General features: G+C 44.2%; 1 protein-coding gene across 9 annotated transcripts in view; it reads left to right on the plus strand.

The window, feature by feature from the left end:
- PSPC1 (paraspeckle component 1) overlaps positions 1–25,815 on the plus strand; it is a 172,200-nt gene that overhangs the window by 30,339 nt on the left and 116,046 nt on the right. For all 9 annotated transcript variants that reach the window (XM_040340549.1, XM_040340548.1, XM_040340544.1 and 6 more), the window contains exons 4-6: positions 3,966–4,162; positions 6,283–6,367; positions 6,449–6,551. In XM_040340549.1, coding sequence (XP_040196483.1) covers positions 3,966–4,162; positions 6,283–6,367; positions 6,449–6,551 — 385 coding nt within the window. The remainder of the gene's footprint in view (positions 1–3,965; positions 4,163–6,282; positions 6,368–6,448; positions 6,552–25,815) is intronic.

Consider the following 25,815-nt stretch of genomic DNA (forward strand, 5'->3'; position numbering starts at 1 on the left):
TTTTTACCCTGAATATAGGGGGTAGACTGTGGCTGCGTATTATCAGCAGGGGGCTGTGCAAAGTTTTTTTTCCTGAAACTTCACACTTAGTTAGGGTGCGTGTTATACGCCGATAAATACGGTATTTCATGCTGCATGTAAAAATGATATAACTCCAATTTGCTCTGCCATATATTTAAATGGTTTCATTTTTGTATATGCTAAAACAATTCAATTGCCAAAAGGTAAAAATAAGAAAAATTAATCCTTTTTTTTTTTACCAGGGATTAGGAACTGTTTTTGAGAAGCACCAAGTTGGGTGTCCCGAAGGACTTCTCCAACATTCCTACATCTCTGCATTTTTAAGTTCTCAACACCCTCTCGCCTTCCAAGATTCTTTCTGTCCCAAAACTTTCAGTCTTCTGCCAGATTTTCCTTTGACCCCCCCCCCCCCCTTTTCAGCTATGTGTAAACACTTTTATCCCACCCAAAAAGTGTGTGTGTGTCACTACTACGTAATTGATGCCAAGCGATGGGTTGTTTCTAAGTATCTAGGACAACCATGTCTGGGCTGCCATCTTAGATTCTTAATATTTTCAACACCAGGGGGCAGTGTTGCGTTAGAATTTGATTTTTATTTAACCACTTAAGACCCGGACCAAAATGCAGCTAAAGGACCCGGCCAGGTTTTGCGATTCGGCACTGCTTTAACTGACAATTGCGCGGTCGTGCGACGTGGCTCCCAAACAAAATTGGCGTCCTTTTTTTCCCACAAATAGAGCTTTCTTTTTGATCACTTCTGCGGTTTTTAGTTTTTGCACTATAAACAAAAATAGAGCGACAATTTTGAAAAAAATGCAATGTTTTTTTACTTTTTGCTATAATAAATATCCCCCAAAAATATATATATATATAAAAAAAAAATTCCTCTGTTTAGGCCGATACGTATTCTTCTACCTATTTTTGGTTAAAAAAAATCGCAATAAGCGTCTATCGGTTGTTTTGCGCAAAATTTATAGCGTTTACAAAATAGGGGATAGTTTTACTGCATTTTTATAAATTTTTTTTTTTTTTACTACTAATGGCGGCGTGACTGCGACATTATGGCGGACACTTCGGACAATTTTGACACATTTTTGGGACCATTGTCAATTTTCATAGCAAAAAATGCATTTAAAATGCATTGTTTACTGTGAAAATGACAGCTGCAGTTTGGGAGTTAACCACAGGGGGCGCTGAAGGGGTTATGTGTGACCTAATATGTGTTTACAACTGTTTGGGGGGTGTGGCTGTAGGTGTGATGTCATCGATTGTGTCCCCCTATAAAAGGGATCACACGATCGATGACGCCGCCCCAGTGAAGAACGGGGAAGCTGTGTTTACATACAGCTCTCCCCGTTCTTCAGCTCCAGCGGCCACGGAGCTTCGGACCGGGTTGGGGGAGCGCGCCCGCGACCCCATGGCTGGGCTTAAAGGGCAACGTACATATACGTTGATGTGCCGACGTATATTGCGTGAAGGGGTTCTTAAGTGGTTAATGACCTTGGCTTAGCAGAAAAGCTATGAATTGTCTAAAGTTGACACTCGTGTCCATTCCCTCCAGACATTCTGGCCCCTCTTAAAATATATGTATTTGAGAAAATATCCCCACACAATTGTGTTCTAAATGCCATGAAAGTGAGGTCATGATTCTGACTATAAGCATAAGTTTATTTATGAATAGTCTCATTAATAGAACTCCTAAATATACAAACTTGTATACAGTATTTGAGCATCTATCTCTCGTATACTAATATTTTCATGATTAATATTCAACAATAGATGAGTACATATTAGTATAAAAAATTAAAAATGCACAAGCCAAAATGTGACACTGTTTAATTATGTATATACTAGAGGTAGACCGATATGGGTTTTTCTCTGGCCGATGCCGATATTTAGAAATCAGGCAGGCCGATATATGATGCCGATTTTTGCAGCCGATATTTTAGGCCGATTTTTTTTTTTTTTTTTTTTTTTTTTTTTTTGGTGACACTGGCAAGTGGCACCGATTGGCAGGTGGCACCTAATTGGCACTGGAAGATGGCACTAGCAGATGGCACTGATTGGCAGGTGGCACTGGCAGGCACTAACAGGTGGCACTGGCAAGTGGTACTGGTTGGCATTGATTGGCAGGTGGCACTGGATGGCATTGGCAGATGGCACTGGATGGCATTGGCAGATGGCACTGGATGGCACTAGTTAGCATTGGCAGATGGCACTGATTGGCACTGGCAGGTGGCACTAACAGGTGTCACTGGCAGATGGCACTGGTTGGCATTGGCAGGTGGCGCTGGATGGCAGGTGGCACTGGTGCAAAAAAAATGGTGTCACCCCCCCCCCACCAACTAAAGTCCCCTCCCTCAGTAGACACCCCCCCCCCTTAGTGCAGACACAAGCCCCCCCCCCCCTTAGTGCAGACACAAGCCCCCCCTTAGTGCAGACACAAGCTCCCCCTCACAGACCTCGGACAGTTTTGTGTGTGTCACTCGAGCGCGGGCTCCTCCTCCTCAGTGTAAACAGAGAGGAGGGCGCTGCCGGGTGTACCAAGATGGCCGCGGCTCCAGAGCTAGGCCGAAGCCGCGGCCTTTCCTAACGCTATGGCCGCGGCGGCAATTCGCGGCGGATCCGAAAGGGGTGACACGTTCGGATCACCGATCAACGGCGATCCGTTGCAGCACTAGCGGGCAAGTGAAATATCAGCCTTTTTTTGATAAAAAAATTCTCAAAAATGCCCGAAAATCGGCCGATATATCGGTTGACCTCTAGTATATACTTTTGATATAACATAAATATATATTTGGCATTATAGCTAATATGATTGTTTTTGCAATACATAATACAATGTTTCATTTGGTCGTATTTGAATAAGTCCCTTCTCTCATTCCTGGAAACAAAATTTAGGTCTTTGAGCTCATTTGAAATGAGTCTTAGTCTAAACACTGCCCGCGGACACTCTGCTTATTTTAACCACTTGCTTACTGGGCACATATAACCCCTTCCTGCCCAGGCGAAATTTCAGCTTTCGGCACTGTCACGCTTTGAATGACAATTGCGCGACGTGGCTCCCAAACAAAATTGACATGTATTTTTTTTTTTTTTTTTTCCCCTCTACAAATAGAGCTTTCTTTTGGTGGTATTTGATCACCTCTGCGGTTTTTATTTCTCATTGTCCATGGACGGACACAGCTCCTTAAATCTTGACAAGTGGGTTATGTTCCCTGTTTACAGGAGAGGACTAGGCAGAAACATGTTAAATAATGAAATACATGTTACATTAACAGAGTTGAACAGCCCCGCCCAGAGGGCGGTCCCTCCAGACATAACCCACCTCACTGCAGCATGCAGCCTCAGTTTCGTTCTGCCTAGCAAGGAGGAGGACGTATGGCTTCCTTTGGGCCCAGCACCCTGAGGAGAAATTTTTTACTTTTTTTTTGAAGAATCTTCTTTCAACTGTCGGCTGTGAGACAGGCTGGATAATATAGATCCTTGTAGTCTACTCAGTCCGACCAGCAAGCGTGGGCACACGTTTGCAAAGAGGCTGGGTCTGCCACGCCATACCCCATGACTCCTGGGGTGGCCGGTGAGCTTTGCTCCGAGGTCCACATATGACTGGGCTGTGCAATATAAATATTGCAGAATATACAGCCTCATGCTATATAACTAAGCTCCATTTCATACTGAATAAACACAATGATTGCTTTATCTTGAAAACTATCTTTATTAAATGCTTTTTACTCCAAAAGCATTTTATTTAAAAAAATAAATAATAAAAATTGATAGAAAAATCCAAAAAATCTATTGAAATCAAAAATCTGACTTTGAATCCAATTTTTTTGTTTTAATTATCGCTTTTTATTAACCCTGCAAGGCCCCCTTAGACAATATAGTCGTTTTTAACTTGGTTTGAAATGCATTTGTCCAATTATAAATTATTATTTTTTCAGGGAAAGGGAGGAACCCCCACGATTTGCTCAGCCTGGAACATTTGAATTTGAATATGCTTCCAGATGGAAAGCTTTGTATGAAATGGAAAAGCAGCAAAGAGAGCAGGTGGACAGAAATATCAGAGAAGCTAAAGAAAAACTGGAGACTGAGATGGAAGCCGCTCGTCATGAACATCAGCTTATGCTAATGAGACAAGGTGAGAACAGAATCCTTACTAATAAAGACATGGTTCACTTATTGCAACTTCATGATGTCTATATAAAGTTCAGTAATACCTTGGTTTGCAAGCTTAAAGAGTTTAAGGAATTTTTTTTTTTTTTATCTTTATAGCTTCCTTTACCTTAATGCAGTGCTGTTTTCATGTCCTCATTGTTCGTTTTTGCTTTCAAGTTGCTGTAATTCTTCTCTGATCTCCACACTTCCTGGTTGTCTGTTTCCTGATAACCACAGTACTGGGAGCTTTCTCTCTATGGTCACTAATCAAGGAGGTGTGATTACTGTGTGTCTAAAACCCCTCAGCACCAATCAAGGAGGTGTGATTACTGTGTGTCTAAAACCCCTCAGCACCAATCAGTTTCGTTTTCTAAACCATCACTGCCCTGTATTGGCTCTGTGGCTCTGTACATCACAGAAGCAGGAAACAACATGCAAAAACGAAAGTAGAAACTGTAGGTACATTATATGATTGATTTTTATCTATTTTTAATCATTTTTAAAAGGAATCGGTTAACTATTCTGTCTCTATACCCTGTAAACAGTCATTTCAGCAAAAAATTGTTTCCTTTACAACTCCTTTTATTTGTTCCGGAAACATGCTTGTAATTCAAAGCACTTGTATATCAAAGAAATATTTCCCATAAGAAATAATGGAAAATCAAATGATTCGTTCCACAACCATTTATTCATAAGTCCTTCAGTTTATAGTCCTTATAAAAAGAATATAGCAATGTGATAAGTTGTATAACCATAAAATGTCTTCCACAATTGGAAGCCTGCACAAGGGGATTGGAAGCAAAATCCAGCAGGAGCTACAGAGTATAAAAGGAAAGGGGCGCCTCCTAAGTGCAGCAATATGGTTATATTTAATGAAGGTACAACATTTAGCAACTCGCATGGTTCATGATTAACCACTTAAGCCCCGGACCTTTAGGCAGCTAAATGCCCAGGCCAGGTTTTGCGATTCGGCACTGCGTCGCTTTAACAGACAATTTAACATACAATTGCGCGGTCGTGCGGCGTGGCTCCCAAACAAAATTGGCGTCCTTTTTTCCCCACAAATAGAGCTTTCTTTTGGTGGATTTTTTTCATGACTGCGACATTATGGCGGACACTTCGGACAATTTTGACACATTTTTGGGACCATTGTCATTTTCAAAAAAAAAAATGTAAAAAAAAAATTTAAATTGCATTCTTTATTGTGAAAATGACAGTTGCAGTTTGGGAGTTAACCACAGGTGGCGCTGTAGGAGTTGGTGTTCACCTAGTGTGTGTTTACAACAGTAGGGGGGTGTGGCTGTAGGTCTGATGTCATCGATTGTGTCTACCCTATAAAAGGGATGACACGATCGATGCGCCGCCACAGTGAAGCACGGGGAGACCGTGTTTACATACGGCTCTCCCAGTTCTTCAGCTCCGGGGAGCGATCGCGACAGAGCGGCTATGAACGAATAGCCGCGCCGTCGTCCTGGATCGCTCCCCGAAGGGAAACCGCCCGCCGCGGGGGGGGGGGGGGGGGGGGGGTCCGATCGGACCCCCGACCCTCGCAAAGGCAAGGACGTATATATACGCCCATCTGCCTGTCCGTGCCATTTTGCGGACGTAAATTGTCGTGCGGCAGGCGTTAAGTGGTTAAAAGAGGCACATCCAAGTATGCAGGCATGCGGGATAAAGAGATCCACGTAGGCCTTCCTCACCGCCGTCTCTCACCGATATCCGTCTACAATCATGACCGGGAAGAGCGATCTGAAAGTGAGGCTTGAACTGCTCGTGGAAGGGACAACATCAATGGCAGTGAGGAGAATGGTCTATGTGGAGAGCTTGTGTGTCCTGTGCCTGATTTAATCATCAACCATGTGAGGCCCCCCTCTCTTCTATTTTATACTCAGTTGGGACATGATTCTACTCTTTTATATCAAGACATCGCTTGTATCAAGTCAAAATTTATAACATTTTGCTTGTCTTGCAAAACGCTCTCAAACCAAGGTTTTACTGTATTGCAAAATGCATCAATTTTTTTTAACTTTTTAATTTTTTTTAACAGGGAATGAAGTTTTCTTTGGTACAATATTTATTTTAATTTTTTTTTCTCTCCTTTAGATCTTATGCGGCGCCAAGAAGAGCTTAGGCGGCTGGAAGAGCTGAGAAATCAGGAGCTTCAGAAGCGGAAACAGTTTCATATGAGGTAATCTATTCAGTAATTGGAAAATGTAAACTAGATTTTTTCTGTGTTTAGACAAAAGTCTTATCTAATATAAACCTTCAGGCACGAAGAGGAGCAGAGACGACGTGAGGAAGAAATTATTCGACAGCGTGAGCAGGAGGATCTTCGTCGGCAGGAAGGTTTTAAGGCAGCTTACATGGACACTGTAAGTAACTGAGTTTTATCTACTAATTACTACAAAGCTTTTTGTCTTTTTACCACCTTCAAAATGGTTTCCAAATTTTATGACATATTTTGCAAATTTTTTGTTGTTGCTTTTGACAATATTTTGAGCTACGTTGTGAACCAATTTATTTTTTTACAATATTTTTTGTTTTGCTAGTTTAGGACTGCAGATTAGGGCATTCAACGCAGACTTTAACAGCCAATGGCATGAGAACACTACAGTAGAAACGCTTCACCTTTTGAAGTTCAGGGGTCAGATTTTGCTAAAAACCTGCTAGTAGTGTTGTATCCATGTTCTTAGCACCAGGTTTTATAAAAAAGTACACCTTTGAAACTGCTATGATATGACTGAAAGGCAGTTTAAAGTCAAAATGAAGACAATATTATGAATATACCAGCTGGTTGTGGATGCAAGGAAGATGGTCGAAGAGAAAGAGACAAAATAGAGACTAGAGGAATGGATAAAATGGCCATCAACCTACCTGTGGGTACCAGCACAAGCCACTAAAGAACAGAATTTTATAGAGGCAAGAGAGTCTAGTCTAAGTGTTCTAGATGGATCTAATTTATCCATGGCATTATTATGAGAAATGCACTAAATTAATTTTGGGTGTTCTGGGAGGGGTTGCACAGTGACCATCTTATTAGTGGGACTGAATAGAAATGACTGCATTTAATGAATACATTTCTTTTTAAAATCAGTCTGTTTTTGGAACGAATTTACCTTTTTATGTTCCAATGCATCCCAGGAGTCTGTTAGTGTCATGTTTTAAAATATAGTAGCAGTCCCATTCAAAAAAAAGTTTACTAATTTTAAAGTGGTAGTAAACCCACAACAGTAAAATCAGTCTGTATCTGAAGTGCTATACTCACCGTGGAACTTAAGGGGTTAATCCTCTGCATTGTTTAAAAGGCTGTTTGATCCTATATGCACAGATCCTCCTCTTCCACCGACTCCAGAACATGTCTGGATAATACAGAGCCTTTGGAGTCAGACTGCGCATGCTCAGTTTGATGTATATTGCGAGAGTTTTTTTCCCCCTTGGGAGAGTGCATGTGATCAGCACAGGGCCAATCAGCACTGTACAGATGGGGTCAGGGGTCCAGGGTCCTGATTGGACAGCTTAGTTCAGTGTGAAAACCCCTCCCACAAGCTTTACCAGGAACTGATAGAAGTCACAAGACTGCTATGTATTGCTGATGAGAAAAGGTATTTAGCAGTTTATATTTACTAAAATAATTACATTTCCATGTTTTGTTTACTGTAGGAGACCCGATATAGTGAATTCAGGCTCCTGGGTTTAGTAACACTTTAAGGATCTGTTTAGCTATTTGGGCTTGGCTGAAGCACCACCAAATACATCTTTAAGTAGTGCTCCACTTCGCAAAATTGTATTTTTTATTTTTGCCATGTTAACTTGGGCATGGTCTTCATTGTGGTATTTTTAATTTTTTTTTTTTGATTTGGAATACTGTCGAAATTGTGTCTTAATTCTTATTTGTAGGCTTGTGTGCAGTGACTTTTCTATTACTCTAAATATGCAAAACAAGTGTGGAAGGGTTTCTAAAAAAATATCTCTCAAAGGACTTAAAGAAAATTGCAAAGATATAAATCCTGTGAATAAGCCATGATAAATTCTGTTCTTTGATCATCATCATCACTATAGAAGACCTCTGTATCAAGGCCTAATTCCAGACAATATTTTATTTTTTTTTGCATTTGAACTGTCTGCTTCTTACTTTGGTCTGTGAGCCCATTACTAAGATTTAGACCCCTTTCACACTGAGGAGTTTTTCAGGCGGTACAGCGCAAAAAATAGCGCTGCTATACCGCCTGAAAAACTCCACTGCCTACTCAATGTGAAAGCCGGAGGGCTTTCACACTGAGGCGATGCGCTGGCGGGAGAGCAAAAAATCTCCTGTCAGCAGCATCTTTGGAGCGGTGAGAGGAGCGGCATGTATACCGCTCCTTCACCACTCCTTCCCATTTAAAACAATGGGAAACCTGCAGAGGCGCATTGCGAGCGGTATTAACCCTTTATTGGCCGCTAGCGGTGGTTAATACCGCACCGCTAGCGGCCGAATCCCGCGGCAATCCCGGCCATATAGCGCCGCTATTTTTAGCAGCGATATACCGCCACCGTGGCTCCCGCTTCAATGTGAAAGGGGCCTTAGGGTTAGGACTTGTTGGATTATTGTTTTGGGTCTTGTTTTCTGTCTTGGTGACAACTGCCTCCCTTTCCCCAACTTCTCTTCTTACTGTTGCAGAGTTAAAATCTCTAAGACCCCTTTCACACTGAGGCATTTTCAGGCACTTTTATGCTAAAAATAGCACCTGAAAAACGGCTCCCCTGCCGTCTTTCACACTGAGGCGATGCACTGGCAGGATGTTTCAAAAACTCCTGCAAGCAGCATCTAAGGCCCCATACACACGAGAGGATTTATCCGCGAACACGTTCCAGCGGAACGTTTCCGCGGATAAATCCTCTCGAGGATTTCAGCAGATTTCTCTGCGATGGAGTGTACTCACCATCGCATTGAAATCCGCGCCAAAATCCTCTGGCGAGGACGTGTCGCGCCGTCGCCGCGATTATGACGCGGCGACGTGCGCGACGCTGTCATATAAGGAATTCCACGCATGCGTCGAATCATTACGACGCATGCGGGGGATCCCTTCGGACGGATGGATCCGGTGAGTCTATACAGACCAGCGGATCCATCCGTTGGGATGGATTCCAGCAGATGGATTTGTTAAGCATGTCAGCGAATATTCGATCTGCTGGAATCCATCCCAGGGGAGATATATCCGCGGAAACAGATCCGCTGGAGTGTACACACCATAGGATCTATCCGCTGAAACCCATTCGCTGGGATTTTTCAGCGGATGGATTCTATCGTGTGCATGGGGCCTAAGGAAGTGGCTTGTACACCGCCCCTCCACTGCTTCTGCCCATTGAAATGAATGGGAAGCACAGCCGAACCTCTGGTAAATTTGCGGGTGGTTTTAACCCCTTTTCGGCCGCTAGTGGGGGTTAAAATGGCCCCGCTATCGAGCGATTACCTCCCACAAAAACGACGGTAAAGCGCTGCTAAACATGGTGGCTAGAATTTTCATTTTTAACCACTTCGTTACCGGGCCTATTTTGGCACTTTTCTCCTTTATGTAAAAATCTATTTTTTTGCTAGAAAATTAATCAGAACCCCCAAACATTATATATATATTTTTTTTAGCAGACACCCTAGGGAATAAAATGGCAGTCATTGCAACTTTTTTTTTCTTGCACGGTATTTGCGCAATAATTTTTCAAACACCTTTTTTTAGGGGAAAAAAACAGTTTCATGAGTTAAAAAATAACAAAACAGTAAAGTTAGCCCAATTTTTTTTATAATGTGAAAGACGATGTTACGCCGAGTAAATAGACACCTAACATGTCACGCTTTAAAATTGCGCACACTCATGAAATGGCGCCAAACTTCGGTACTTAAAAATCTCCATAGGCGACGCTTCAATTTTTTTTTTACAGGTTACTATTTTTGAGTTAGAGGAGATCTAGTGCTAGAATTGTTGCAAACGCTCTAACACACGCGATGATACCTCACATGTGGGGTTTGAACGGTGTTTACATATGTGGGTGGGACTTGCATGCGCGTTCGCTTCTGCACGCGAGCGACCGGGACAGGGGCGTTTTTAAACATTTTTTTTTTTTTTTTACTTAATTTTTTTATTTTTACAAATTTTTTTTTTTGATCACTTTTATTCCTATTACAAGGAATGTAAACATCCCTTGTAATAAGAGTCACTGTGACAGGTCCTCTTTATGGAGAGATGTGGGGTCAATAAGACCCCACATCTCTCCTCCAGGCTTACAAGCATGAAATCGGTGAAAAAAAATCACCGATTACATGCTGACAGCCGCGATAGCGGCTTTGTTTACTTTCGGGTACCGGGCGTGACGTCATAACGTCGCGCCCGGTCCTCCGACAGTCAGAGATGACTGTGACCGTCTGGTCACCAGTCATCTCTATGGTTCACCAACGAGCGCCGGCCGGTTCGCTCTCCGGGCCCCCGATGGCACGGGAGAGCCCGGAGAAGCACCGGATGGCGGCGGGAGGGGGGACGGGACGTCCCCTCCCGCTGCCTAGAAGAACGATCGAGTGGCGGAAACGCCGCTTTGATCGTTCTTCTGGTGCACAGAATCGCTGGCTGAAGACAGCGATATCTGAATGATGCCTGCAGCTGCAGGCATCATTCAGATATCACCGCACAAAGCCGAGGACGTCCTCTGGGTCTCAAGTGGTTAAAATACATTTCAGATCCTACAAAAGGTTGCTGTGCAGTTTCAACTAAATGTGAAAAAAAAAGTTAAATTGAAAAGTTTGATTTTTGGGCCAATAAAAGAAGTCTTTAAAGTCCACTGTGTGTTGTACCTTTTGTACTGTACATATAAGCCGCAGCCCCATTCATTCCTGTGGGCATGCCATACTCTGAGCAATCCGGGAACTTGCAGGAAATCTGTACAAAGTCTATTGTGATTTTTTTTTTTTTTTTAAACTTTCTAATTTTAATTCTGTTGTGGTGTAAATGTTTGTAAAGTTGGGAAAATGCACAGTCTTTGATATTAAAGATCTGTTACCTTTTTGCTGATGAAAATTGTGTAGTGAAAAATATTTTTTTGTTATTTGAAATAATTCCAATGTATGTATTCCCTGTGCATGTTAGAGGAGGGTTTGTCTAATGTATTTCACTACAAGGCTTTGCACATTTTCATTATGCAGTTATGAACACTATTCAAGAAGATAATGATTTGATTTTGCTTTACAATGGTAATTCACATCCAACCATAAGTTGTTATGCTAGATATGTATATTGAAATGGCCATTAAAGGAACATGATCTTCTACATGGTCTTTGTCTAAGTGTCCACATTTTCCATACTTCATAAAAAAAAAAACACTTCTTCATTTTGCAATGTCTATATGAAATGTGTATGTATACATTTAGATCATGTCTATTCGTAATATTGGAGTTGGTAAATAGTTTGAAGTGTCCTTTATTACATTATGAAATCAAAGCATTAACTGACAACCATTTCCTGGAAAAAATCCTGAAATCTTTTATTTGGACAATAAATTTGATGATGGCATAGACTTTAGTTTTCTGCTAAAAGTTACTACCAAGAAGCAAAATCTCAGTACCTAGAGATTTGTTTCCTGTGTAGCCTTGGCACTTACAAAACATTGAGTTCTCTTGCCTAGTTGCTGCTGATCTGTTATGTAAACTTTTTTTTAGATTGCTAGTAATAAAATGATAGTTGAATATTAGGTATGTGCAGAAATGTTGTTATTGTCTCTTATGAATGTCAGAGGGATAAAAAATGGGAGGGGGAAAGAATATCTTAAATTTAATTTGAATGTAACCGTAAAACAATAAAATATTTAATACCCATGCATCCAAAACCGTCTTCACTTTCTTCTTCCTTTTGATATAGTTGGACCCCCCCCCCCCCCCCCCCCCAAAACAACGTTACTCTTGACCTCTAAGACACTCTGCCCTTTCCTGGTTCTCCTACTTCTAGAAGTGTTTAATGTTGCCTACAGCTCTTCTCCTCCTATCTGTTCTCTGTATTCTATGTATAAATCTCCTCCCTTGCTCGCTGGATAACTTCCCACAGCTTCCAATATCAGTTCTATGCTGACGACACCCAATTCTGTATCTATACTCTTCACCTTACCCCTTCAGTCACCTCTTGCATTCCTAACTGGCATATCAGTATAGATATCTCACCTCTTCCAAAACTAAATCTGAGCTCTTGGTATTCAGCCCTCAATTCTCCTGCAGCCTCTGTCCTAATTTTTTATCAGCTTCAATAATGCAACGATCAGTCCCTTCCCTCATGACAGTGTGCTAAGTGTGATCCTGGACTCTGACCTGCCCTTTTATCATCAAAACGCTATCAAACTCTTGTAGACTACTTCTTTATAAGGCCCGAGTCATACTATTGTGGGTTGCATTAATGCGGACAGGGCAGCCTATTTATTTGAATGGTCTGCCGTGCATGTGTTTCCCGCAGAAAAGAAATTGTGCGCCATTTTGGAAATAACCATAACCATAGCGCAAACCTCAGGCAGCGCTCTACCACTGAAAAAAAAAAAAAAAAAAAACGTTTAATCGCTACACCTCCACCTCCCAGTGATAATGTGCCATAAGATGGTCCATAAACCAGATATTCTCAACTGGATTGTAAAATGTCCATAAACTGCTGGTCATCCACTTGACCAGCTGTAATCCCCATCGTGCATAAAGTGAGTCACGCTCCACTCTTGCCACCACACTCTCCACGTATTTTTGCGCCCACTTTTACAGATTAGCTTAAGGGGTTGTAAACCCTTGGTGTTTTTCACCTTCATGCATTCTGTGCATGATGGTGAAAAACAGTGCTGCAGCTCCCCCTTTTTTCTTACCTAAACCCGATCATTGCGGGGACGAGCACGGCAGCTCCAGCCGCTGTCTCGGTCCTCATTGGATAGATTGATGGCAGTGGAAGCCATTGGTGTGCTTTTAAACAGCAGTGCATTTTGACTGCTGTTGCAGGTATCACTGCCATTCCTGCACCCCCAGACACCTGCAATAGTGTGAACCAAGCCTAAATGTTTGTTTTTCTTGAATAGTTTTTGATTTGAGGGCAGTTAATACAAGGTAAATAATGGGGGGGAAAAAAGGCACTCCCGGCAACAGTAAACATTTTCTGCCAAGTGTCTAAGATTACAATATGCTAGGAGGAGAGAAATTATCTCGGGGCTCCTGCAAAATATGAACAGGAGTTTAGAGGTAGAACTGTAGTAGCAGGGAGAGGACTGAAGCTGTGGGGGAGGCAGCAGCATCGGAGTCACTATGACCTTATGTCTGTGGCAAATCAACGGATTTGTTGTTCAAATGTCCAACAAACGGTGCTTGAAATTGGATGGCATGAAGTGCGAAATCCAAGGGTCTTGCATTTTGTGGATGTTTTACGCATTGTATCCAATACGTTTAGTAAGCATCCAATGGATTTTCACTTTTACTCCCACAAGAGCAAGGGAGTCGGACAGCCAGGCTTTAGCCATATGTTTTTTTGTTTTTTTTTTGTCTATAAAAAGGAGTTGTCGTCCTAAATTAGCATTTGGAAAGCCTGTCTGGTTTCAAATTTGAATAGCACCCCCCCCCCCAGGGAGCATTGGGTTATTTGCTCTAAAAGGTAGCACAAGTACCTGGTTCTGGGCAGCCACGAAAGCGGGTCCCCCGCCATGTCCTGGGGTATAACGTGCAACGAGAGTCCAGACTAAGTACCAATGGTACAACAGTTTTGTAGTTTCAAGAGCAAGCACATTCATGAGAACATGGTTTTTTTTTTTAACTTCAAAAAACAAGTTTATTGAGATGTGTTCAAGGTGTACAGGTCATACAATACAGGAGTTACATTTCCTCCTGACTTACAACATATATATTCTGAACTCAAGGCCTTCCGCCTTGACAATATGTTCCAGGTATGTATACCTATCTTTATTACAATCGCCATTGCCATATCTTACATGAGGGATCCCTTTTCGTATTTCCCAATATGCAGTGGTCATACATTTTCTTCTTCACCCACTTCCTTCCCTGTACTACTCCTGGGTTATACTGTGCACGTTTCCCCATCCTCTAACCACCTGTCCCATACACTAGAGAATTTTTGTGGACGGCCCCTATGTTTATATATCATTTTCCTGTAGGGTAATACAGCATTTATTTCCTTCTTCCAATCCCGTAAGGATGGCGCCGTTGCTCGCAACCATGTCTTGGCTACCACTTTTCTTGCGACAAACAGTGATTCCTGTATAAATATGGACTGGTATTTGTCAATCTCAGCGTCTGGTATTAAGCCTAGTAGGCACAGTTTTGGGTCCATTCCCACTGGTGATCCCATATTGTCATGCAGGAATTGCGTCACTTGAAGCCAGTATGCCTGCATGTCAGAGCACTGCCATATTAAATGGTAGAAGGTGCCCTCCATCAATAGACACATGGGGCATAGTGGGCTTCTCGTGGGTTGGAATTTTGTCATTCTCATTGGCGTCAGGTATGCTCGGTGTATTATATACAGTTGCGTCAGTCTGTCTGAGAGCTTAGGAGATGCGGTCTTCACTCCCTCCAGAATTTCCCCCCATTCCTCTGACTCGATGGGGCCTACGTCCTGCACCCACTGTATTCTTGCTGCCTGGGTTATTCCGTTTACTTTACTTTGCCTGATAGCATAGTATAAGTTGGAAATGAGTTTGGTCGGGTCGGCTCCAAATATGATGCCCAGCACCGGTGAGACACTCAAGTCCACCGCTGTCGATGCTATTTGTTTGCTAATTGCGTGCCTGAGTTGCAGGTATCTGAAGAGAAACTGTTGTGGAAGGGAGAACTCCCTTCTTACCACCGAAAAGGGCTTGACCCCATTTTCTGTTAGTATCTGGGAGAGATATAGAACCCCATATGCTGCCCAGATCTGTGGGTCTGGTACTGATGTCAATTCGGTCATGCCTCCGTTTAGCCACAGCGGCGTGTGCGAGTGCATATGTGACCTGTGTTGCTTTTTAAGTGCTATGTCCCATATCTTTTGAAGGTGTATTAACATACCGGCTCCAAACTGCGCTGTCCTACAGCCTCCCTGTCCTCTTCTGAATATCGCCTGGCAGGGGGTGTGAAACACCCCTCCCGGCTTGTTGCAGACCAGCGATCTGTATCTCCCCGACTCAACTGTGTTATAATGATAGAGGTGAGAGAGTTGGGCTGCTACATAGTAGTCCTGGATATCTGGTAGAGAGCAACCCCCCTCTGTCGTTGGATTTTTAAGTACATGCCATGCCAGTTTGTGTCTGCCAGATCCCCATACAAAGGAGTTTAGTATGGCCTCCATCTGTTTGAATATCTTCAGTGGGATATATAGGGGAGCGTGCCATATCATATACAAAATTTTGGGTAGTAGGATCATCTTGATTAAATTGATTCTTCCCATGACCCCCAGAGGTAGTCTCGCCCATGCCTGTGTTCTGGATTTTATAATTTCAAATAGAGGGTCTATGTTAAGGGACACATACTCCTGTAGATTTTTGGTGACCATAACTCCCAAATATTTAACCTCTGCTACCCTTTGTAGTGGCATTTCCGATTGGGTCTTTGACGGGGGGAACTGATCTAGTGGGAGGATCTTGGATTTATCCCAATTTATTTTGAGCCCGGAGAATCTTCCTATTTCCTCTATGATGTTCAAGGCCGCTGTTAGTGATGGGCCCTGGTCTGCTAAATAGAGGACCGTATCATCGGCATATAGTCCTATCTTTTCCCATGTGTCACCTTTTCTAAGTCCAATGACCTCCGGGCTCATCCGTATGGCGATAGCTAGGGGTTCTGCAGCAAGGGCATACAACAGCGGAGAGAGGGGGCAGCCCTGTCTCGTACCCCTCTCCAGGGATATACGATCCGAGAGCCAGCCGTTAACGTATACCCTAGCCCTGGGGGTCTGGTACAGAAGTCGCACCCATTTTATAAAATTTGGTCCGAATCCAAAGCACCTTAGGCATTCCCACAGGTATGGCCACTCGACTGAGTCGAAGGCCTTGGCCGTGTCTAGCGCCACTACTACTCTCGTCCCCGTGTTATCGTGTTGAGCTTGGATATTCATAAATAGTCTACGTATGTTCATTGCTGTATTCTTCCCCGGCATGAACCCGGTCTGATCCGGGTGCACTAGGGAAAGAATAACCTCATTTAGTCTATTAGCCAGTACCTTGGCCAGGATCTTTATATCCACTGGCAACAGGGATATAGGCCTGTATGACTCTGGGTATTGTAGATCCTTGCCTGGTTTCGGTAGCACTATGATCTGGGCCTCCTGCATGGAAGAAGGGAGCTTCTCTAGTTCAAATATGGAATGAAACAATTCCTTCAGTTTAGGGATTAGGACCTCTGAGTATGTGGCATAAAACTCTAATGGTAGGCCATCTAGTCCCGGCGCCTTAGATTTGGCCAGTTGCGATACTGCATTATCTATATCGTGCGTTGTAACCGGGGCTTCTAGTAATTTAGCTTGTTCTGAGTTAAGTTTGGGGAACTGCAATCTATGTAAATAGTTTCTAATTTCCGCTGGCGTGTTCTGACATTGCGATTTATATAGAGCCCCATAAAAATCTTTGAATCTATCTGCCACCTTCGGGGGGTCTGTGATTACTGAGCCGTCCGGCTCCATCAAGGACACCACCACCGGAGGCCTGTCCTCCATGTGCGCCAGATATGCCAGCATCTTCCCTGCTTTTTCTCCATGTTCGTATATCCTGGTCTTGTTGAAAAATACCCGCTGTTTAGCCTTTTCTATAAGTAGTTGTGATACCACCCTGGATTGTAGCTTGACCTTAGTGAGATTTTCTAGAGATGGCTGCGCATTATAGGTCCCCTCCAGATCCTGCAACGCTTTCTCTGACATGGATACCACCTCCTTCGAGGAAGCTTTGAGCCTATTAATCCTGTTGTCTAAGATCCTACGTGCATGTATTTTAAATGCATCCCAATGCTCATTTATCCAGGTAGCATCTCGCCCCTCCATAAAATAGAATGTCAGTTCCCTGTTCACACTATCTTGGTCTGTCAGGGCTGTCAGCCAGTAGGGATTTAGTCTCCATATCCTCTCGGGTGCCACCCCCATCAGGGACATCTGTACCCAGCACGGGGAGTGGTCCGAGAGGGCACGAGGAGCAAAGCCTGCCCCTGTCACTCTCGGCATCAAGGGTTTTGACATAAGAACATAGTCTATACGGGACATGGTTGCGTAGCTCGCCGAGTGGCATGTATACGCCCGAACTTCCGGGTTTCTCTGCCTCCAAACGTCTACTAACGCGAATTCCTGAAAAAGTCTACTTAGTCTGGTCTGTCTAACAACTCCCACTCTCCCCTCTACACCCTTAGGGCGATCCATGTATGGATCCATGGTCATATTAAAATCCCCCATCCACACAGCCGGGATATTCTGGTGTCTGGCCATAAATTCCAAGCCTTCTATTACGACCTCAGAGCTGTACGGAGGGGGGATATAGCATATTATCAACACCATAGGGATTCCCCCAATTAATACATTCAGAAACAGATACCTCCCCTGCTGATCAGACTGCAGTGTTACAAGCTCAAATGGGGTGGCCTTAGTCACCAGCAATGACACACCTCTGGAGAAACTGGTATGTGTGCTGTGGTATGCCCAGCCAATCCATGGACGCTTCAATGCCGCCTGCAGATGGCCTGTAACATGCGTCTCGGTTAGGGCTATTACGTTAGCTTTTTGTGCTTTCAGATATGCGAGAACAGCCGTTCTTTTAATTTTGTCTCTCACCCCTCTGACGTTCCAAGTTAGAAATTTAATTGTTGTCATGTCTGCATCTCATATACATTTCTAAACCGTCTCGGTCTACCCCACATTTCACTGACCAATTGCATCTGCCTTTGACTCCCAAGCATATCCATCCTCCTCCAGTACCCCTGCTTCCCACCTTGCACATCTCCACAATACATAGAACCCAACTTAACCCTTTGTGGGCCACAACGGTGGCTCCGCCCGTAGGCAACCTTCCCCCCTCCCAGCCCAGCACCCCCCAAACCTGGTGCAGGCATGTGATCCCCGAACAACATAAACCAAACTGTCCCAAAAAACATCCAGCTTTGAACTCCAGCTGGAGGCACATTACTTGCTTCTGTGTGTAAGGATGTTACTTCATACTTTTCCATGGGGACGATTGTCCACTGATCCAGGTGTGGATCTAACACGTGTGAGATCAGTGATCCCAGGCAAACATTAGGCCTGGGCTCCTCTTGCACTAGAGGATTCGGTGCATCAGGCTTCACATTGTCTCAGTCTCTTTCCGACGGCCATTATATGCGTCTGGGCATCCGGCTTGCGGCTCTTGTCCCTATCCAAGCCTGTGTCTAAAGGTGTAGAAATAAGGGGGACTCGGTCTTCCCCCCCGGGCCCGGGGGGGAGGCAAAGTGGGGGGCCACCATCAGATCAATCCGACTGTACAGATACTGCATGGTAGAAATAAATCATAGGGGAGAGGGAGAGCTGGAAAGCAGGCGAGGTGTCTCGTGCCCCAGGGGTGTCTGCACGGTTACACTGTCTTGTCCCGCAATTATCCATGACTGTGGGGCCCCCCCTGTGGCAGTATGTGTCCATTCCTCCCCCTCCTCCCCATCTCAAGAGTACTCACGATCGCTCATTTACAGGACCATTCCTGCCTTCCCTTCCGATCCATCCATGCTACGGCCGCAGCAGGTGTGTCAAAAAACTGTGCTTTTCCATCTTCCTCCACTCTCAGACGGGCAGGAAACAGCATGGAGTACCTGATGTGCAGCACCCGGAGTCTGCGTTTCACTTCCTGAAATTGCGCCCTTTTCTTCTGAACTTCACTGGAAAAGTCCGGGAAGACCGCCACGTGGCCATTCCCCAGCTTAATATTCCCCTTCTCTCTGGATAATCGCATAATGGTGTCTCTGTCCCTGAAGTTCAGAAACTTTGCGATAAACGTGCGGGGGGTGCTCCTTCAGGTGGGGGCTTAGCTGGTATCCTATGCGCCCTTTCCACCGCAAACATCACTGAAAACGCTTCTCTTCCATAAGTTGTGATGAGGAGGTTTTCTAGGTAGTCGGCTGGTTCTCTGCCCTCTGCTCTCTCTGGTAAACCAATGAATCGCAGATTACAGCGGCGGAGTCTGTTCTCCATTTCGTCCTGGTGTGCATGGAGCTGGTACATTTGGCGCTTTAGTTCCTCCGTTTCCTGCTGTAAGGGATGCAGGATGTCCTCTGCTGCTCCTATCCGGGTCTCTGCTTCTGTGACCCTGTCTCTCACTGTGGCTAGGTCCTGTCTCATTAGAGATATATCTATTTTGACCTTGTCAATCTTTGTTGTTAAGGTGCCCTGTAGCGCTGCGATCGCTTCCAGCACCTTCGCCGTGTCTGCGGCCTGGCGGTCCTCCCCACGTTCCTCGCCGGCGCCATCTTTGGCCTGGTCCTCGCCTCCTTCATGCCGGAATTTTGCCAGCTTGTCGACCGCTGAGGATGGTTTCTTCGGCGGCGACATTCTCCCTCTGCTCCCCGGACCTTCCAGCCGGTATCAGCGCGGTCTGAAGACCCAAAATATGCGTGCAATCTATTTGTCAGGATCTATTGCAAGAGGAGCTCTGTCTCCGCACGTCTCACTCCATTGCCTGTCGGGCCACGCCCCATGAGAACATGGTTTAGTGGTGTCCCAGACTTGCTGCCGTGGCTCCAATGTAATGCTGAGATCTGCTTTCCACTTCTGCACCAGGCCCAGACCCAGGGAGTGCAGCTCCTTTCAGCATTGCCATTAAATTGGGGGTTATTCCCTAACCAGTGTCTTTCCTTTGTCAAGGTACTGGGATCATAGATTGGGTGAAGTGTTTAACTTGTAAATGACTAAAGCGTTCATCTCTGGGCTATTTGTGATCCGCTGGTAAGATGTGAGATTACTTGGGCCCATGAGTGGTAAGGAGGCGATGCATGTCAGTCATTTTGAAGTCATCTCGGGTGGACAGAGCATGCAATGTCACTGGGTTTCACAGGGAGGCCATGTCATTTGAAAGTATCCATAGCAGATTATTATTTGGTACAGGGGTACAGTCTGCCACTCCGAAGGAAATCCAAAGGGGTGTACTTCAGTTGTAACATGGTCTTTAGTGGGGTGGCCAATTGGGCCGACTGGTAATACTTCTGTAAGTGCAAGACTCTCCATACACTCCGGGGACAGCTCTGGTTGAGGGTTTTAGTATGTCTTTTCTCAAATGATGATCTCGCCAACCTGCTCATTCATTCCCTTGTTTTCTCTCTTATCCTGCCTATTGCAATTCCCACTTCATTGGCTTACTTTTACACAGGCTATCCCCCTTTAGCCTATTCTGAATGCTGCTGCCAGACTCGTCTACTATGCCAACAACATGCAAAGCCATTCACCAAATCTGCTCCAAACTACATAAGTCTTGTTTCAAAATATCACCCAAACTGTCTTTTCCTTTAGCTCACTTGCATCACCCTGAAATACTTCCTCAGTACTTCCTCAGAGCATATCCCTTCCTCTGGAACTCCCTATTCCCAATCTGTCTATATCACTCTGTTCTATTTATGATCCCTGTAAGCTCATCTCTTCAGGGAAGCCTATCCTACCTCCTTAGACTGTAAGCTCTCGAGCAGGGCCCTCCTAACCTATTGTATTTTAACTGTACTTTATGTTTATTTTGTATTATGTTGGTGCTGTATAAATGTTTCGAATAATCCTATAAACTCTTAATTCTAAGGGAAAGTTTGAGGGGGGTGCACCCACTGCAAGGGAAAAATCTACTCCCTCCCCCCCTTCTGCATAGTTTGGTGATCCTAATGTTCTTATAGTGCACTCTGCTATAATGGCATTCTTCAGATTGGTTGGGAATTCGGTGGAATTCGGTCGTCTCGGGCTCGATTCGCACCTATGCATGTTGCTTTCGAGCGTTTTTGCAGTACTTTTTGCGGTGCTTGCTGCTTTTTTTTTGACTTGAGGTTTTACATCGATTTTCCTGCGATTTGCGTTTTAAATTTTTTTTTTTCATTTAAAAACCAGGTAAAAAAGAACGTTGCACTATTACACGCAAAACGCTGCTTTTTGCGGGAAAAAAAAGTCCCCGACCCTTTCCAAAAACAGAGGCACAAAAAAGCATTGATGTTAACATGTTCCATAGGAACCCATGTTAAAAAAATTCCCCTGCTTTTCTGCAAAATGCACCAAAAAACGCATTAGTGTGAATCGAGCCTCAGTCCTGATCCCTTTTTATAAAGGAAAAATGGGTAATAAAAACACTGTTTGCTACACCCCTGATGGTGCAGAGCTTTTCCAAAAGTTCCTGAAAGATTTCGGCCTCACCAGCAGATTGTTGTTCCCAGTGGAGCTGCCTTTTGAATTATACAAGGTCCCCAGGGTGTTTACTAAGGTGTTGGCTCCAGTTCTGGGGTTGGGCATCAGGATTATTTACATATCTCCTGCACCAGCCTGGAGACATGCACATCCTGTGTAAAAAGTTCAGAATTTACATCCCCCTCCCCTCCAGCTCTCCCAGGATTGGCAGCCTTTCCTGTATTTTGAATAGATGTTTGTCATCATATGGGGTCACATACCTGTGGATCACATATCCACAGTTTAGTGTGACTAGGAAATGTATGCTGCAGTGAACAGCCATCAGAATATACATGGACAAGTGATTAGGGGAGATGTATTTAGTCAGTCAGAGCTGGGCAGAGTGGAAACTTGCGTGATCTTATTGTTATATTGCAGTGTGTGTGAGGTCACCTGATAACAGATGAGACATTTCTTTATATTACCAGGATGTGTTGTGGGGGAGGTGTGGATTTCTCACTTTTTATACTTGCACCCAGTAAGGCTGAATGAGTTTAGGTTCACATAAGTACACTGTGCGAGCTCGCAAGTGATTCGCACCGCAGATCACTTGCAATGTCTGTGCAGTGTGATTTCGCATTACATTGGGACCAAACGCGCACAGCACCCTTTTTTTGGTCCGCACCAGAATCGCATGGGTGTTCACACCTATGCGATTCTTGTCCTGTCAGTTCGCAGTGCGATATGCAAGCTAAAATGGGGGTGTCATTACCATTGTTGGACACTCCCCAGCAGTTCGCATATGGCAGTGTAAACTGCCGTGCTTGTCTGGTGCGATGTGTGAACTCGCAGGGTTCACCAGTGTGAACCCAGCCTCAAAGCATACAGCCTACAAATGTCACCTGACGGCTCCCACCAAGGCTCGGTTCACACTGGTGCGATTCGGTAACCCTGCAAATCCACTGCAGGTTCCCACATTGCACCTGACTCACACGACAGTTCACACTGCCATATGCGAACGGCTGAGGAGTGTCATACAATGGTAATGACGCCCCCATTTCATCTTGCATATCGCACTGCGAACTGACAGTTTGGACATGAATCCGATCGCATAGGTGTGAATACCCATGCGATTTTGGTGCGGACCAAAAAGGGTTCTGTCCGTGTTTGGTCCGAATGTGATGCGATTTCAGCCATACAGTTTGTATGACTGAAATCGCATCGCACAGACATCGCATGTGATCTGAACAGCAATGCGGTGCGAATCACAGGAATGTGGAGGGTACAGTGGTGGGTAATACATGCAGGATAGTGGACAGTGTCAGATAATTTTTTATTTTCCAATTAAATTTTTTTTTTTTTTTTCAAAAGGTTTTTTGGGACCAGTGGATTTTTTTTTGTTAATTTTTACAATTAAATTATTTAATTATTTTTATATATATTTACAATTTTGGATTTTTTTATTTTTTTATTATTCCTTTTTTTTTTTTTTTATCAGCCCTGTCGGGGGGCGTTGGTAACATGTCAGGGGTCTAAACAGAGACTCCTGACGTCTCCCATTTGAGACAGAGAAAGGGACAGAGGACATTCATTCCCCAGTCCTTTTCTCTGCACAGAAGATGGAGAAGACAGCGTTTCCTTTCCATTCATAAACTGAAGCAGAGTAGCACACAGGTTACTCTGCTCAGTTGTCAGAGTGATCAGTAACGAACGCTCTGTGTCCCATTTAGAAAAGAACGGGGCCGGTAATTGGCCCCTTTCTCCGCTCTCCATCCTGACAGATTCCCCCCCTGCGGAGGGGGAAGACACAGCGGGCGGATGAGGGGGGTGCTGGAGCAGGCACACGGAGGACAGTCGGGGATGATCGGTGCAGCAGGGACAGCTGTGAACACCCATACATGGCTTTTCAGGTGAAAGCCACGGGAGGGAGAGAAGAAGCAGCGGCTGATGAAAACCATGCATGTTGCACCGATCATCCCCAGACTGTCCCTGGACATACAAATGTGTGCAGAAGGGACTGGGGCCGTGAGCGTGCTCTGCTTCTTCACAGAATACGCTTTGTCACTCCTGCACATGCACGCCAGTCTCAACAGGCGGGAGGCTTGTCCTCGCAACGCTGGCTGGCCTTGGGAGTGTAGTGGTGGGCGGAGGAGTCCTCTGATGTCACGACTCCGCCCACCGAGTGCCGGAAAATAACATGCCCACAAATTCTGCAATATTGCGGGGCTCCAGGCAGGTGAGGGGGGCACTTTTTGAATATAAGGGTACATACATTCAGCATGTATAGCATTATACATTTGAAATGTGCTAATGATGTAAATTTGACAGTGGGTTTACATCCACTTTAAACAGTGGAGCAGTGTTAGAGGTCATATGCAAACAACCTCCTGGGCTCAAGATCCACATGTTCCAGATACAAGCCCAAGTTTCAAAAAGTTGGGACCCTGTAAAATCTATGTAAAAAAAAAAAAAAACACAATGCAAAGATTGGCAAATTTTAATAAACTCATATTTTATTCACAATAGAAAATGTAGCAAACGTTAAAACTGACATAATGTACCATTTAAAAAAAAAAAAAGGTAATTTTGAAATTTGACAGCTACATGTCTCAAAGTCTACAGTACATATCTCTGTGATCATATAACAAGACTAAAATGCAATAGTACCCACTATTTTGGGACCATTGTCATTTTTTTCATCGATCAGCGCTATAAAAATGCAATGATTTACTGTAAAAATCACACTGGCACTGAAGGGGTTAAGTGTGTCCTAAGGAGTGCTGTTAGGGGGCGTGGGTACGATTGACACATCACTGATCGCTGTTCCCGATGAGAGGGAACAGACTACCAGTGACATATCACTAGGAAGAATGGGGAGATGTTTTGTTTACACTGACTTCTCCCCGTTCTTTAGCTCTGTGACCCGATCACTGGACACCGGCGGACAGAGTCCGCTGGCACGGTCAAGAAGCTCGCGATAGGGTCGCGAGTGTGCCACTGGCGGAAAATTAAAGGGGACGTATATATACGCTCATTTGCCCTGCCATGCCATTCTATTGACGTCTAAGTTCGTGTGGTGGTCGGCAAGCTGTTAAAAACGTGCATGCGTCTGCCATGGACATCACACCATGGCCTTAGAAATGCTTCCAAAAATTACTGTAAATGTAGTGTGTCATGCCGTCCAAAAATGTAAGTTCAAGCCGCCGTATCTGAACATGATCCAGAAACTTTACGGTCTTCTCTGGGCCAAAATTTATTTAATATGTTGCAAAGTAGAAATTTCTGTGATCAGACGAATCGAAATTTGCCAAAACATATAAATTTGCAGGTTGTGAAGATCTTTCCCTATATACAGTAGTTGCTATGCTTAGTACCCAGAACTAACTACATATTCTAATGTATATTGTGTCTGGCATGCGTCCTTTTATGAATGTCTACCCCTATCAGAGTATACACATGTCTATTCAGTCCTGCAGACTAGAGTATTGGGGTAGTATTGCCCATACATTTTCTACTTATAGGGATATGTGGACCATTCTCTTGGGCAACTATGGCCACCGCATCCTCCAGACTAAAGAGGAGAGGGACATTCTTGCTTATCAGTGCTCATTTTAAAAGCCTTCATCTCTGATGGTATGCGTGCATCAGTGAGTGTGAAATGGGCAGCTTGAACATCTGGAAAAATACCACAAATCCAGCTTTCTGAGCAGAACAGGTTTCCATCCAGACGACAACTTTTTCGGGGAAGGCCTCGCATATTTGGGCAGGACAATGCTAAACCGCATACTCAATCTGCTACTATGAAGCAATGCTGTTATAAAGTCCAGGTACTTGACTGGCCTGCCTGTAGTCCCAGACCTTTCACCAATTGAAAATATTTGGCCCATCTTGAAACGACAAATAAGACCCAGAACTGTTGAGCAGTTAATCCTATATCAAGAATGGAACTACTCTCCTCTCCCCAAACTCCAGTAACTGGTCGTCTGTTTCCAGACGTACAGCATGTTAAGTGGGGATGCTATGCCATGCTAAACATGGCCTTGTCCCAACTTTTTTCAGACATGTTGATGCCACCAATTTCATAATTGTCCAATTTTTTTTTTATTTTTTTTTATGCACTCCTCACCAGCTCTCCCAGTTCTAGGAGGGCATCGATGGACATCCTTCCAGAACCACACATTGTGCACGCTCTTTGGATTGCGGTAAGGGGCCGATCACAGCGGCCATTTACTATCTGATTAGCTGTGTCCCAATCACAGCTGGTCACATGTAAACAGGCTTTTCCGGTTATTGGCAGTCCTTTTTTTCCTCTAGAAATAAA

Source organism: Rana temporaria, chromosome 2, assembly GCF_905171775.1.
Source record: "Rana temporaria chromosome 2, aRanTem1.1, whole genome shotgun sequence".
Taxonomy (NCBI): Eukaryota; Metazoa; Chordata; class Amphibia; order Anura; family Ranidae; genus Rana; species Rana temporaria.